Raw genomic sequence first — 16,143 nt, 5'->3', positions numbered from 1 at the left:
TCCCCCTCCCCGCCTCCCTGCCCCATCGTAACTCCCTCCACGGCCCGCGGCTGCTTATATCTCACCCTCCCTAATACACATATTATATTATTTGCTAAGAAGGTCTCTTTGTGTTGGTTTAGGGCGTGCCCATACTTTAGTGTCTTAGATTTGAAGGAATCACATCAGCATACACCAGCTCTCTCTTCATGTGAACCGCATCAACTGTTGTGTATGTGTGTTCGGCAAAGCAATATAAAACCCGCCTCATGCCCAGAATTGGCAGAAGTTGCACTTATGTTATGAGTATGAAGTCGTGGAGATCAGACCTCATAACAATTCTGTATCGTGTTGTTCTTGAAACTTTAGCACTCGCTGTACAGATATAGTTTAACAAGTAAAGCAGATAGTAGACCAATAACATATTATTCTCATGTAAACCACGATGAACTACTAGGTGGAAAGCTAAAGCAACAACTAAGTGTCGTGTGCAGAAGTTGCAAAAAAGGAAAAATGGCGTTTAAACCGGTAATGAGCCCATGCTAACTTAACACGGTGTAAAGATATCCAGGACCTAGATGACACCTCCTCATGATCCGGAAACGAACTGAATAAGATAATAGAAGTGCCATCTCATGAGAGCAGATTGCAAGTTTATATGTGGACGGTCCGCAAGGTAAAGCATTAAAAACTAGGAAAATTTAATGCTAAAGAAAAATAAAACAGCCAAGTACTTTATCGAGTCTTAAGCCAATAGGCAAGGTAAATAATAAAAACTTGACAAATAAGTCAATGAATTGTCAATGAAATGCTAGTACTCAGCATATCAAACATGAAAAAGGTCTATGACATAACTGTGTATGCAAAATAAGCTGCAACAGCCTCCAATAGGAAGTCACCGTCTTCATCCGAAAACAGTTCAGCCATCCAATTTAAAAGCGGAAAAGAACATACGTGCTCTCCCAGCACCGGATCCTCTATCACCATCAGAGGACAGCTCGGTGGGTTTTCAAGAAAGCTCTGTTCCAAGAAAGACTGTGCTGCCGCCAGTAAATTCCAGGGACCAAGTAGTCCATGCATCAATGCCACAGCCATAATCCTTTCGCCAGGACAAACCAACTCGTGAGTAATGATAGGAGTCATCAGCTGATTAAAGTCGACGTCAGGAGAAACCGGTCCGCAGAGACACAAATCAATGGCCCAATCGAAATCACAGGTCAGGCAGTGAAATACAGGCTGGACACAGGTGAAGTAGGAGAATCGAAAAGATAATCCATATGCCGTGCTTAATATCGCCAACGGCATTGTGCCATAATATTCTAGCATGCGATTGCGGAACAGTGTCAGCAGCTGCAGGGTGGGAGGTTGCATAGGAGGGACATCCATATTTAAAAATGTAAAAAAGCACAAGAGCGTCCGCTGGTAATGCAAGTAAAAATGCCAATCCACGAACCAGAGTGCAGAAAATAGAATGAAAGGAAGCAGGGATGACTCCAAAGATTTTCTCAAATGAAGTCACGAGACCACTGGTAACAACTTTAAAAAAGTGCGCCAGGGACTTTGTGGAGGATGCGTTAAAGATAGTCGGAAACATGTTGCTGAAATTGAAAGGCAAATCTTAATTGAAAAGGGTGTGCACCTCTGTACGGGTGTTCGCTATGTGAAGTACGAAAGTTTCACGGGCCGAACTCAAGGCCACCTCTCTCTGAGACAAAAGAGCTCTTATTCTTGCCATGCCGTTGAAACGTGTCCCAAGGTTGGTATTTGTGGCCAGATTGAAAACTCCCTATGTTCATGTGTGGGAGGAAATAGAACATTTCTGCAGCAAATAACCCGTTCACTTACTGTTACGATAAAAGGAATACTTTTAATTAACTCAGAACAATCTTCATTATTGAGCATCAAATAACTACCATTTTCCAACAACTTGAACGTGGGGATGATAGCAGGAACTGGCGTGCCTTGCAACACGCAAGCCATATTTGGTCGGTGTTTGTTGCATGAACCGTGTAACTGTATGTGCCTACACATTAGTGAATGATCTGGCGTCTCAGTGCATTCCTCTCCATTCAGATAAACTTCTTGATCATCTTTGAAACATCTGTATGTGTATGGAAGCGACCAGACCTCATGAAGAAAAGGACTACCTAAAGGTTCATAACGACCTATTGGTATATATTTCATACAATTTGAAAACTTATATAAAGCAAAAGGCAGCGTTATTAAACCGTGGATAAGGCATGTTGCCAAAAAACCCGCAATCCTCTGCTGATGATGTCACTGAGCATGTCATGAATGATGTAATATGTGACATCATCAGCAGTGGATTACGGGTAATGGTATCTCTAGTTTACTCCCTTATAGCTGTCTTTCTTTTAACATAAGTGTCTGTTTCCTTCCCTTATACTTACTGTTTTTGGTTCGCTTCCGGTTCGCGTACCGGCGAGCGAACTGGGAAGCGAACTAAGAGAAATAGAGGTTGGCACAGTTCCAAATATTGTACCAATTTTTTAATAACGGGGAGGTAGTTCTGAAAAGAACTTTTTTTTTTTTTTTCTGAACATTTTTTTACTGTTTTTGAATTTTTCGGAACAGTTTTATATTTTTTGGGGTTTTTCTTGGAGGGGGCAATGAAAACGATTCATTGTAAAGGGCTCAACAGGAGCAACAAAACAAAAAAAAGAAGTATTTATTATTTTGGGCGTTTCGGACAAACTTGCATATGATAGTCAATAGCTCTGTTGATCAGAGTGATGCTTTTTTCTCCGTAGGAAATGAATCCATCGCAAAATGCGCAGATGTGTTTTACATCACCAAATCTCATTTGTATATTTGGCACCATCTCCCTGCCCTCTGGTCCCGTTACTTCCGGTACAACAGATCTTCTGGCCATAATAGGGAGATTATCTAGGTCGTTCCGAAACTGTGCAGCACTGTAGTTGTTAGGATGCCACCTAGTCATATGGCGATGCATTGTGTAGTTTCCGAAACTGTATTTTTTGTCGGTCCCTCTGGACAGTCTATCTTGACATATAAGGCAAGTTACGTATCTTGCATTTACTTTTTTCTGACCTTTGGGAATTTAAAAAAATTGCCAAATGAAGTTTTCTTTCCGGTGAGACGTCCTTGGCTGCTCAGGCAAAAACTGCCTCTCTTCGTGCTCGTCCTCCTGTTCCTCTTCTTCTTCTTCTTGTTGAATTATAACTTGAGCAGGTGGTCCACTCTTCCTTGGATGTGGTGGAGGTGGTGGGGAAGCACCAGCTGAAGCTACTAAAGAAGCCATTGCTCAGTGATCACAAAGGGTCTTTCTCTCACAATGATGAAAGTCAGAGTGAGGAAAGAAGGAGGGATTTTCATCATTTGGGAAAAACAAGAGTTCTCAACCAATCAAAAGTGTTCATTTTAGATTATATGACCTAGTCTTACATCATTAGGAAACCAAAAGTGAAATGAACCAATGAAAAGTGTTATTACCAAGTCACATGACTTGCTGTGTTTACGTTAAGCGCTTTGCAGGGCCTCCCGGTTTGCTTCCAGAAACCTGCGCTTTGCGACTCGCTTCGCGTACCAGTTCGCTAACGTAGTACGTCATATGACGTATCACGCGACAACGTGAAACGTCATGCGGACGGGAGGCGTCACGATGTTGTTTTGTAACGCGGCACTTGCGGTAAAGAAACGTTTACCGGCTCGCGGTCTATTTCGCGGCATCAAGGTCAGCTAACGGGAAGCTTCCCGATTTGCGAAGCGGGAACGAAGAAAAAAAAATATTTAAAAAAAAAATTATTCATAAACATATAAAATATATTTTTGGATTTAAAGAAGAATACATTTTACAGCTACAGATATTAGCTGTTAAAAAACCAATGAAATTCACAGAAAAAACCATAGGTTATGGACCATATATAGTTAGGAATTAGCATTTACAAAACCTTGAAAATTCACTGAAAAAACCATAGGTTATAGACCATATATAGTTAGGAATTAGCATTTACAAAACCTTGAAAATTCACTGAAAAAACCATAGGTTATAGACCATATATAGTTAGGAATTAGCATTTAAAAAACCTTATTTTACTCACACAAAACCATTGAAATTCCATATATAGTTAGTTGCACTAACTATATATCGCGCACCCACAATCCACTGCTGATCATGTCACATATTACATCATTCATGACATGGTCAGTGACATCACTGATGACATCACTGATGACATCTCAAATGACATCACTGATGACATCACTGATGACATCTCATTTGACATCATTCTTGTGCTAATACGATAAACCTCTTCAGACTCTAATATAACCTTAGATACACTCAGTGTATACAGACACTCACACACTGCCACTCATCCATGGAGTTACTCACACACCCAGTCAGTCATGCAAAGAAACAATCTCACCTCCATTTCTTCAACTATACAGTTAAACACACCTTACTTATTGAAACATATACTAACACATATTTACTCTCTTATACAATCCCTGATACAAGTTCACAATGATCGATACAACCACTCACTCATTCAGTGGCTCTCATGCACAGTTATTTATATATGCCAACTCTCACATGTACTGTGTTTTACATATGTACTTACTATGACATGTAGCATTGAGATATCCATTCACTCATCAATACACTCATGCACACAGTCAACTGCCCATGTAGCTGTTTCCACATGCACTCTTGAACTCATACACCTAGTGAATAAACTGCTCACACATCTATGCATAGAGTCACACACCTTCCAGCCACCCCCACACAAACTCAATCTCCCATAGAAATACTTGGGCAACCAATTAATAACACATATAGCCTCTCGTATAGCTAATGATCAACACATGCAGCAGTTTACAGAACAACAGACATAATGATGCACAAATTAAGACAGTTTAGTCACTAACCCATGCATTCAGTGAGACACATTTAATCACTCACTCATACAGTCAGTCATGCACCTACTAAATCCTTCATCCAGACACTTATACATCCACTCAAGACATATTTTAACTTTACAGAAAAATACAGTCACTGGATGTTGTCATCAGTGATGTCATCAGTGATGTCATTTGAGATGTCATCAGTGATGTCATCAGTGATGTCACTGACCATGTCATGAATGATGTAATATGTGACATGATCAGCAGTGGATTGCGGGTGCGCGATATATAGTTAGTGCAACTAACTATATATGGAATTTCAATGGTTTTGTGTGAGTAAAATAAGGTTTTTTAAATGCTAATTCCTAACTATATATGGTCTATAACCTATGGTTTTTTCAGTGAATATATATATATATATATATATATATCTCGGAAACAAGAAGAAGCAAAACTGCCGTCCCGGGTCCCCAGGAAAACAGACAACTCCACGAATCCAGTATCAGGCAAGGTTTTTTATTAAGCAACGCTTAACAGAGAGAGAAAACTGACGCGTTTCGGGCGGGTGCCTGCTATTGCTGTGAATGTTTAACAGTTATCAGGCATTGCCCTGCATAAGGCTGGCAAATGGAATATTTATATATATATATATATATCCATTTGAACACGCACCACAATTGAGGCGCCGCACACGGTATGTTTTTCACTTTTTATTGGCAGGATATGCAGGGAAACAGCGACCTCCTTCCCAGCTTCACATCAATGTCCGTACGCATTTTGGGCTGAGTCGCCCTTGTTCACTGGCATCTCGTTAGGGAAACATCCGCAGAAGTTCTCCCGCCGCACTAGCAGCGTTTAAGAAGTTAGTACCGCCCCATAGTGGTATGCCGCTGTACCCCCAGTGGCTTTAAATCCTGTAGTAGGTTGCTGTTCCAGGAGAGGCTGGGTCCCCGCTTGTATGACCCTGCCAAGTGGTCATACTGTTCCTCTGTCGCTCGTCATCATCAACGTGCAGGAGCCGCTCATCCGCGGCGGGACGTCTCGCGATCTGGAACCGACCGCTATACATCCATTTGAACACGCACCACAATTGAGGCGCTGCACACGGTATGTTTTTCACCTTTTATTGGCAGGATATGCAGGGAAACAGCGACCCCCTTCCCAGCTTCACATCAATGTCCAAACGCGTTTCGGGCTGAGTCGCCCTTGTTCACTAGCATCTCGTTAGGGAAACAGCCGCAGAAGTTCTCTCGCCACACTTGCAGCATTTAAGAAGTTAGTTCCGCCCCAGGGGGCGTATCCGCATCTACTGCATTATGGTCTTAGTTGTTTAATACCCATAGTGATATGCCGCTGTACCCCCAGTGCCTTAAAATCCTGTAGTAGGTTGCTGTTCCAGGAGAGGCTGCGTCCCCGCTTGTATGACCCTGCCAAGTGGTCATACCGTTCCTCAGTCGCTCATCATCATCGACGTTGGAGCAAGCAAAAGCAAACATAACTGTGCTTTCTGCAAGCAGCAGCTGTCAAACAGCTCCAGCATGCAGAGAAACAGATGAAAACATTGGGCCCGATTCCCAGAACTAACTTAAGACACAATTTAAATCTCATTTGGTATTCACAGAAGGCACTTACTCATTTTGGTATTTCAATAGTTGGTCCTGGGGCCGAAATCGGGGTGCTGATAATGGGCACTTTCACTTCCCATTTGAATTTTTTTCTCCAGTGAGCCATCATATGGCCCCTTAGCTATAGATGTCCCTGGGCAATTGCTCATGTCCACGGTCCTCACTGTGAGATTTGCTATCAAGCACTTGCATGCACACTGGTCAGAGGTCAAATAATAATGCTCAAATGGTCTTTATTGCCCATTGAAGTGCCTTTTCCTACTATAATAACCCTCTGGTCATCCAACTCTGGTGGAGCCTTGTGGTACAAAACTAAGACTTTGCTATTATCACTAGAGTCTTCAGCAGTAATTGCCATTAGGTTTCTAAAACTCAATCGTTCACCAAAGGCATATTGCAGGAGTTTTGCAGTGAGCATTAAGCTCAATACTTGGTTTTGATTTGTGTAGTATTTTTGACCGCACTGACATGCCAGTTGACTCTGACATGTCCCATTGGTGGTGGAATTACTCTATTTATATTGTTATACCTACTGATCAAATGCATAAGGATGCTGACAATAGGATCAGCCACTGAGCTTATACATACTATCACCGCTCTCGCTCCCTCCTATTGTTACCCCTTTCTCTCTCTTCCCTGGCTCTGTCATATAGGGGCATATTATGAAGATCCTCATTAAAATTATCACCGTTTTAGCGGCAAGAAACTGCCGCTAAAATGGGGATAATGGGCTTGCTAATATGCGTTATAGAATTCCAATAGAAGCCCAGGTTAGATGTTCTGCTCATCTAACCTGGGCTTCTATTGGAATTCTATAACGCATATTAGCAAGCCTATTATTGCCGTTTTAGCGCAAGATCCTGCCTCTAAAACGGCGATAATTTTAACGAGGTTCTTGCTAATATTCCCCATAGTTCGCAGTCTTTAATTCAATTTTCAATAGGTTTCTTTATATTCAAACATGCACTGGTAAAAAGACTATGAATTTCGCCCTCCATACCCTTTGAAAGACATGGGAAGTAGTACATTTCCTCGGTATCCAGATCTTGCCATGTGCAAGGCAAGAATATTCTGGTACCTCCACCATCTTTCAGGTGGCAATGAATTGTAACAATAAGAGTCAGATACATCACCCAGTTGGTTTGCTATCTTGGTATGTTTCCAATATTCAACAAGAAATAAATGTGTGACAGTAGTATTGCCAATATGTGCCTTATTTAATTGGTAGAAACAGTACACAGCCTGTGAGCAGAGAAACCTCTGGTCTTTGGGGAAATTCAGCATTGATGATAATAAATGTATTACTTTTCCCAAGAAACTTTTGATTCTTGTCTATTTAGTTATGTAAATATATTTGGTAATGGTTCAACGATAGGTAATATTTTCACTGATTTCTCTTGCAGTAACCACTACAATAATTGTTTCAGTAACCCCGGTCAATAATTTTAGACCAGAATTTGTTGCACCGGAAACTTACGTTTTCACAGTCCCGGAAACGTCTGGAGGTAGGTTTTAAATTACAATGGAAGATGCTCTAACATTCCAAGGCATGTGTTACTGCGAACTTGTTTCTGGCCTTAGCTGCACAGCTGGACGAGGGTATGTTTCTTCAGTGAGTTAAAAGACCTACTCAGGATACCAGACTAGAAGGCACACTGAGCATTTTTCATGAAATTACTGTACAGTTTTGTAGCTGTTTATGTACTGCCTAATTCTACAGAAAATGTGTATTTTTTTATTTTTATGACTAAGGTTACGCTAAATCTTCCATACTCAATGCATCATATTATTTGGTTGATTGAAACATATAAATAGATCACCCTACAAGTATAACCAAGTCTGTGAGTTGTAAAAATATGTTGTCTATAAGTAAGATATCATTTTGATTGTTGTAGTCCGGAGTATCATGTACTGAATATCCAGTAACAATAATATTGTGACCAAAATATCGAGGAGGTAAGTGCATATTGGTAAGTATATGCTTACTATTAACACCACATCTGCATACCTTGAGGTGCAATAATCGGTACTTACACCACGAGCCTCTGGTATTTCAATCTATTTAACAGATCAGTAGCTAGGCACTGTGCAAAGGCAACCACGTACTTCCTGTTGACTTCACAAATGTTTGTGGGTAAACTCTTCAGTGGAACAGATTTGAGTATTGATAGAGTTTGTTCCTGTGCTGCTTAAATATCAAACAAAGAAATGTTTTAAATGATAATGCATTTAATAAGCAAGTGCATATTTCTGGATACTGTATTTAGTAACTCGATTAAGAAATGATCCTTACAAGATGGCTTTCTGGTTTTTATGCTTTTTTAACATCATTATGCTAAAAGAACAATTGACGGACAGAATGCAGAACAATGTCATAGATTCACCTCATTGTAGAGATCTGGGCCTAAATCTATCGTTTTTTTGTTCACTATGCCACTCCAGCTTTGACCCAGCCATAAGCAAATCAGTCTTGACCCTGCGCCCAATGGGAATAGTCTAGCCGAACTGCTAGGCCAGGTCCTCCCTGGACTGGAAACACGCATTCTAGGACCAGCTTCGGGCTTTCAGCCCTCATCAGCCAGGATAGCTTGACTCCACTGGCTTGGAGAGTACGGTACCCACATCTGGGCAGACCCGTCCCACTCGGGGTGACAAATGTCCAGCCCAGCCCGAACTGCCAGGCCAGGTCCTCCCTGGACTGGAAACAAGCATCCTGGGACCGGTTTCTGGGTATTACACTTCATCAGCCAGGCTAGCTTGAATCAAGTATTTAACCCAGGTCTCTTGACTGGGAGCGAATGTATGATTTATTCAGCATTCCGTCCATCATTTGTTTGCGTAGCCCTTTTCACCCTAAGTGGGATGGATATGCCAGACGTGGGTCACTTGCTCACTGTGCCACTTGATTTAAGCTAGCCTGGCTGATGAAGTGTATTACCCAGAAACCAGTCCCAGGATGCTTGTTTCTGGTCCAGAGAGAATCTGGCTTGGCAGTTCGGTCTCGACTGTTCCCATGAGACACTGGGTCAAGACTGATTTGCATATGGCTGGGTCTAAACTGGGGTGGCATGGTGAGCAAAAGAAGGATGTATTTAACCCAGATCTCTGGACTGGGGGTGAATGTGTGATTTATTCAGCATTCCGTCCATCATTTGTTTGCGTAGCACATTTTTAATATCATTAGGCTGACTTAATCCTACTTACAATAAATGTTTCTAAGAAACAGTGAGTACATTCACAACAGGCTGTATGTACACTATAGCCACTGTCTTTAAAGGTATTGTTTCCCTAACAAGAAGAAAATAGTGCTGTTTTTAGGCGCCTATCTCAACTTGGTAATGGTACTATACTCACAGGGCAAACAATTTGAAACATATTTTCAAACACTTTAAAATGTATTCACGATTCTCTAAGGATATTAAAATGAATGAAAAATTGTTACTTTAACCCGTGATAATATTATGCTTGAAAGAAATCAATTCATTTGTGTGCATGTGCATACAGACAGGAGCCTCTTCAGGCGATCTCATGTCCCCAGTCACGACAACCACACGAGGTCCCACAAAACCCTTAGAATTGCAGTGTGGATATCCGTGATAATGGTGCTGGACCTCAAAGTGCACAAGTACCTTAAAGTCTGCCAAGGATTTCTGAAGGTAGCCTCTATTTTGTATCATAGTCTGAGCCTTCTCAATCTCACCTACTATATACGTAGCAATACATAGAGTTTGACAAATATATTTATAATTCAATTTAAAGTTTTGCGGGCAGCTGCAATGTTTTGGGGGCAATTCCTCTTTGAGAGTCCCAGAGTGGGGATCCACCTGCACATTGTCAGTGCCAGTGCTTGTTTGAACAGCTGCACCACGAGAACTGGGCAGCTGCCACGACGGGGGCAATTATCTGCTGTGTTACTATGTTTGCACTGCTGATTTCAGGTATGATGTATTAGTGATGATACATTTGTGCTGATTAGATGCCTAACGTGCTTATAAAGATTCATGCATAATATGTTTATGCCTAACGCTTTTCCCTCATGTTCGCATTGCTGATTTTATGCCCAATGTGACTTATGCTGGTTTGATGCATAATGGGTTTCTATGCCTAAGGTTATGCCTAATCTTGTGCTATGGTGATCTAGGTTTATGTCTGATCTAATGTGGTTCATGCCTAATACTAATGTGATGTTGCTAAGCTCACTATTTTACCAGTAGCTACTGGCCGTTATACTTTTACTACTGGCTGTTATACATTTATTACTGGTGGTTTTGCATTTACTGTTTATGCTTTGTACTGGTTCTGTCAGCAGCCCGATTGTCGCTGCCCTGTACATAATCCCCTGTAAATAATTGACCTGGTGCCCGTGGGCACAGTCTATATATCTGTCAGTCTAATGTGGTTTACATAATACAAAACCTATTTTTACATAACCTTGTGTGGAGTCTCTTTTGTAGTATGCCTAGTGTGTTGCCGCTATGTGTGTGTATGTGGCACAAACGCTTTACACATTGCCTCTGTGATAAGCCTGACTGCTCATGCCAAGCTACCAAGGGGGTGAGCAGGGGTTATCTTCAGTGTGTAACTCCCTTGCCCTGACTAGAATGGGGTTTTCTGCCTGGCTGTGGCACATGCCCTAGCCAACCTGGAATCCTAGTTTCTAACAGTTGTCCATCGGTCAGGTGGCCGTCTTGGTTGGTCGTGGTTAGGTTAGCAATGAGTTCTCTGAGTTGGGTTGGTGTGCGAAGTTGCTGTAGATTATTGCGATTTTGCTGTGGAAGAAGCTGGATAGGTTGTCACAGAGTTGCTGGGAGGCAGCGATCTTGGTGACAGTGCTGAGGGCAAGGTGAAATCCTTAACAACCAAGAAGATCTCCTTGCAGCTGTTGGAGCTTCCTTCGATGTGGTCTATTAGTGCTTTTTTCTTGGTGTCTCTTATTTGCTGGTGATAGCTTCTGAGTGCAGCCTTGTAGGTAGTTCTGCCGGTGGTGTTGTGGCTCTCTCTCTGTTTCTTTTCTAGCTGTTTGCAGTTTCATTTGGTATCTCGGAGGTCTTATGTGCACCAGTAGGCCTTCTTGGATGATCTACTATGCCTTTTGGGTTTGATAGGTGTGAAGGAGTCCGAGCAGTTCTTGATCCAGTTGTTGAAGTTGTTGTTGTCCTTGTCGAGGTTGTCGGTGGGGCTAGGTTGATCCGTTCTGAGAGTGCTGAGCCAGTCCACTTTTTTGCCTCAGTGATTTTTCTCTAGCTGTGGCTTGAAATGCTGAACCCGGTAGGAGTATGGACTTGAGGTGTGTTGATTTGGAAGTGCATGATGAAGTGATCAGTCCAAATGTGTGGTGTGGTGGAGTTGTATTTGATGCTGTCACTTGTGGTGAAGATGGAGTCCAGCTTGTGTCCTGTGGTGTGTGTTGGTTCTGGGATGAGATGGGTGAGTCTGATGTTGTTCAAGCTTTTGAGTAGGGGTGGCTGAAGAATTCCACTCCGCCGCTGGAGTTCGCAGACTTTTGCCCACTTTGTGTTCGGCAAAGAGTTGCAAAAAACTATGCGAAGTGATGCGGAGCTACGTTTTTCTCTTGAGGAGGTCGCCAACGTTAAGTTGTCAGGTGCTTGTAAGTAAAAATTGCACACTAGACCTCTCTGCACGATTTCTCAACGTGGACAGTTTCGGCAGGTCACGTCCACTCACGTTGAAAAATCTGCCACTCAAGTTGAGAAATCTGCAGCTTAAGTAGAATATCTACTCGAGTGGCAGAAAGCAGCAGCGCCCTCTGGTGTGACGCATAGTGCTATTTGCGATGAATTTCACAACATGGGACAAACCCCCAGTGCTAAAAATCAGTGTGAGCAGCGTGACTAGCAGACTCAGCTGCTGGCGGAACTCCGTATTGTCCGGCATGGTTTTTCTGGCACTTTGAGGAGCGCCGTGGAGTGAAACTCAGCAAACTCCACCCACGCACACTTTTGAGAAGTGCTGTGGAGTAGTGGTCGTTTTAGTCTTCCAGGTGAAAGTTGAGGTCACTGAGAAGAATGTAGGCTCTGGAGTCGATGGTGAGCGGAGTGACAAAGTTGGTGACAAAGTTGGTAAGGGTGGCTTGTTGTCCGGGTGGTCGGTATTTGAGGGTTCCATTCAGGGTTAAGTTTTCTGTTATTTGCAGCATGAGTGCAGGTGTTCCATAAATGGGGATATTGTGCATTCATTGGATTCCTTGAAGATGATAGTGAGTCCTCCTCCTGGTTTGGGAAGGCGGTCATGTTGAGCAATCTTGTAGCGCGCTGGGATTGCCATGGTGATGTTGCGAGCCCCTATGAGGGGTTGAGACTGATTTTCAGCAGGCCTTATGTTTTGGTTGTGTGTTTGCTAAGTTATTGTGTATTGAGAAACATGCTTGCATGTAAGTATTGATGTGCGAGTTTGCTGTGGCATGTGGTGTGGGTTGGTGGTGAAGGCGTTGGTGCTTGTGTGGCGTGTGTGTTGGGAGGGGTGGTGAGGGTGTTGTTTGTATTTGCGTGTGGGGTGTAGGGGTGTTGCTGCGGGAGAATCCAAACTGGGTGCAGGTGAAAGCTTCAACCGCGAGGCACAGCAGCAGTTGAGGGAACAGCGTCCAGGGTCTGCTGACCTAGGGAGTGCTGCAGAGTATTGCTGGGCAGTGATCGGACCAGGGTTCCTGACACTGGATTCGGTCCAGGCGTGAGTTGATGCAGACAGGCTTGCATTCAGCATGCCAGCTTCACACTTCCGCTTCTCGTCCATTTTGCAGCTGCCATTAAGTAAGTCCTGGGAGGAGAGAGGAGTGTATGGTGCTGTGCTGTTATTTCCTGTGATGATGGGAGATGGAAAAATCATAAGCACATGACACTTTATTTTTAACTTGTTAGAGAATCACAGTCGGCTTTAAGTGTGTTTCTGTGTGTGCAAATGGTTCACTCAAGCTACTGGCATTTCAATGGTTTTTATTGACATGGTACTTTAATCCTGATATCCGAGAACCCAAATGGTGCATCGAGTGCTGGCCCTTGCACCAATAGAACCTTAGGCAGGAATACATTTGCCACCCTTGCAACTGTTTGTGAATTAATTAGACAGCTTCCCCTTTTCACAGGTGAATCCCGGGCTAATTACATCAGAGCAGTGACCTGCATCTAAACACACACCTCCACACCTCCCCCAGCTCACCCAGAGCCTAGCTCCATCAGGCTGGGTCCAAGTTGTGTCTTGGGTTGGGAAGAGGGGTTTTGATGTGTGTCAGCAGGGGTTAGAGATAGATGAGAGGGCAAGATAGTTGGCTGATAGAACACTAATAACAACAACTGTAGCAGATTAAAAGATTATCAATTTAAACGAAATCAGTGGAGCAAAGGTAAAGGGGTGTTGCTGTTTGCAGTTACTAAATGCAATTGCAGACAGTTCTTTTTGACCCCCTGAGGTTTGGCTCCCCGGGCCTGGGCCCAGCTCGCCCATGGGTGCATCCAAGTTGCAGGGCCTTAAATTATGAGCTCAACCATTTACACAAACATACGGCAATTTAATGCTTTGCTTTGTCACTGATATTGATAAAGTACACATATATTGTAAAAAGTTTTGAGTAAAATTGCAGGATATGAGAACTGCAAGCAAGTTGGATGCTTTTAGCCAATACTAGCAAAGGAAAAGACAGCGGGGGGTGAGGGGGGGGGGGGTGAGAGTAGATTTGATTTTAAAATGAATAGGCCTTGGATTCATTTTGATTAATCCAATGATTTGTTCTTGTATTTTAATATCTCACGATATGTAGTTATATTTTCTTTTTTTGCTTATTGTAATGGTTTTAATTAACTGCACAATAAAACTATTTGACAGACAGTAGGACTCAGTTCTTGTCATTGTCTCAAACATGTGATATTTGTATAAGAGGGCCTTTGTTCAGAGTTAGATAATCTAGCATGATATCTAAATAGAAATGACAGGCCTAAATCTGGGTGTAGTTGTTTAAATCGGGAGATGCTTTTGTTTTCACAACATTTATGGATGGCAATCTCATTTGGCAAGAAGCTAAACGGAATGGGTAGCTGCCTCTAACAAATTGAATTGCTTGTTCGAGCAGGTAAAATGGGACGATGTTTATGGTATAAGTAACGCAAACATTGAAATACATCAAAATCCTATTGTTTGCACGGGAAGTGTTATAAAGAAGGACAGCTGTTTGTAAGAGACAGGCACTTTCAGCCTGATTCATGTACGGGCCGTTTTGCGTGTCCCTAATAGCGAGTAATAGCGACTCGCTATTGAGGAAACGCTAAACGGCATTCATGTACTTTTCGGGGAAAAAATAGCGACTCGCACGCGGGCGCTAAATCCGTTAGCGACCAACTAAAAACGCAGAAAAATCGCTATTCCCGGCTACCTGCGTCGGGATTGCGACTCGCAATCCCGTGCGATCGGGAATGCGACTCGCAATCCCGTGCGATCGGGAATGCGACTCGCAATCTCGCGCGATCGGGAAAACGGGAAGTCGCTTTCCGAGCACAGTGATGACATCACAACCAGGAAGCAGGCAGTTCCCACCCCCAAACACCACAGCGAGGCAAACCTCCGAGGGAGCAAGTCGGCAAGCAGACGCTAAACCAGCGATAGCGACTTCTCTACCGACTGAAATAGCGACATATCTGCTGCCATGGCGGAGGAACCTGTCCCTGGCCCCAGCAACAGCGCAGGACGAAAGCGAAAGCTCAAGTTCTCAGAGCAGGAGCTCGAGAACCTCATTGAAGGGGTGGTGGCCAACCATGACCGGCTCTTCGGGACCAACTCCAGAAAGGTCCCAGAGCAAGACAAGCACAGGATCTGGCTGGGAATAGCCTCCAGCGTAAACTCGGTGGGTGTGGCCGATCGGTCATTGGAGGAGCTAAAGAAGCGCTGGTATGACCTCCGAGGTCGTGCCAAGGAGAGGGTGGCGGAGCGCCTTGGAGAGGCATCGGGCACTGGAGGTGGCGGACCGACAGTCCCACCCAACACACCTCTGGAGGACCAGGTCGAGGACACCCTTGAGAGGGAGGCGTGCGTTGGCGTGACCCCTCTGGACTCCTCCCGCCCCACCCAAGACACCCAAGGTAAGTGGCATGCGACTGCGACCCTGTCCCCTATGACCGTCCCTGACCAAATAGGCTCACTCATTGGCCCTTAGTCATGCCTTTGTAGTGCATCAGGAAATGCCCAGAAGCATTGTGGGAGATGTAGTATGTCCACAATGTAGTAGTACCACAATGCAGCCAGAAAGGTACCAAAGTACGCAAATCCACATCCATCCAGGGAATGTCACCCAGCATGCATGTAACATCTGCACGTCTGACAGTCACATGCAACTAATGAGTATCCACTTACCCTCACAGGTGGCGCAGAAAGCAGTGACAGCGAGAGGCTGCAGATAGATGAGGAGGCCCAGGAGGAGGAGTCACAACCCGAAACCCAGGCACCAGCCCCTGCCGCTGCAACAACACCAGCAGCCAGGCCCCCCACCATTGCGGCACCTGCATCTGCCGGCCCACCTGCAGCCAAGGCCAGGCCCCACACCGTAACTGCTCCTGCATCTGCCCGCCCACCGGCAGCCAAGGCCAGGCCCCCCACCGTAGCTGCATCTGCATCTGCCGGCCCACCGGCAGCCAGAGCCAGGCACCCCACC

The 16,143-nt window shown here is 43.9% G+C and overlaps 1 protein-coding gene across 1 annotated transcript in view; it reads left to right on the top strand.

Annotated features, from left to right (window-relative positions):
* LOC144783380 (cadherin-related family member 3-like) overlaps positions 1–16,143 on the top strand; it is a 567,696-nt gene that overhangs the window by 401,621 nt on the left and 149,932 nt on the right. Inside the window, exon 13 of the mRNA XM_078662381.1 lies at positions 7,895–7,996. Coding sequence (XP_078518507.1) covers positions 7,895–7,996 — 102 coding nt within the window. The remainder of the gene's footprint in view (positions 1–7,894; positions 7,997–16,143) is intronic.

This window comes from Lissotriton helveticus, chromosome 9 (assembly GCF_964261635.1).
Source record: "Lissotriton helveticus chromosome 9, aLisHel1.1, whole genome shotgun sequence".
NCBI classification, from domain to species: Eukaryota; Metazoa; Chordata; class Amphibia; order Caudata; family Salamandridae; genus Lissotriton; species Lissotriton helveticus.
Note: the sequence above shows the minus strand (reverse complement) of the source record. Positions and strands in the feature narration are given on the sequence as shown.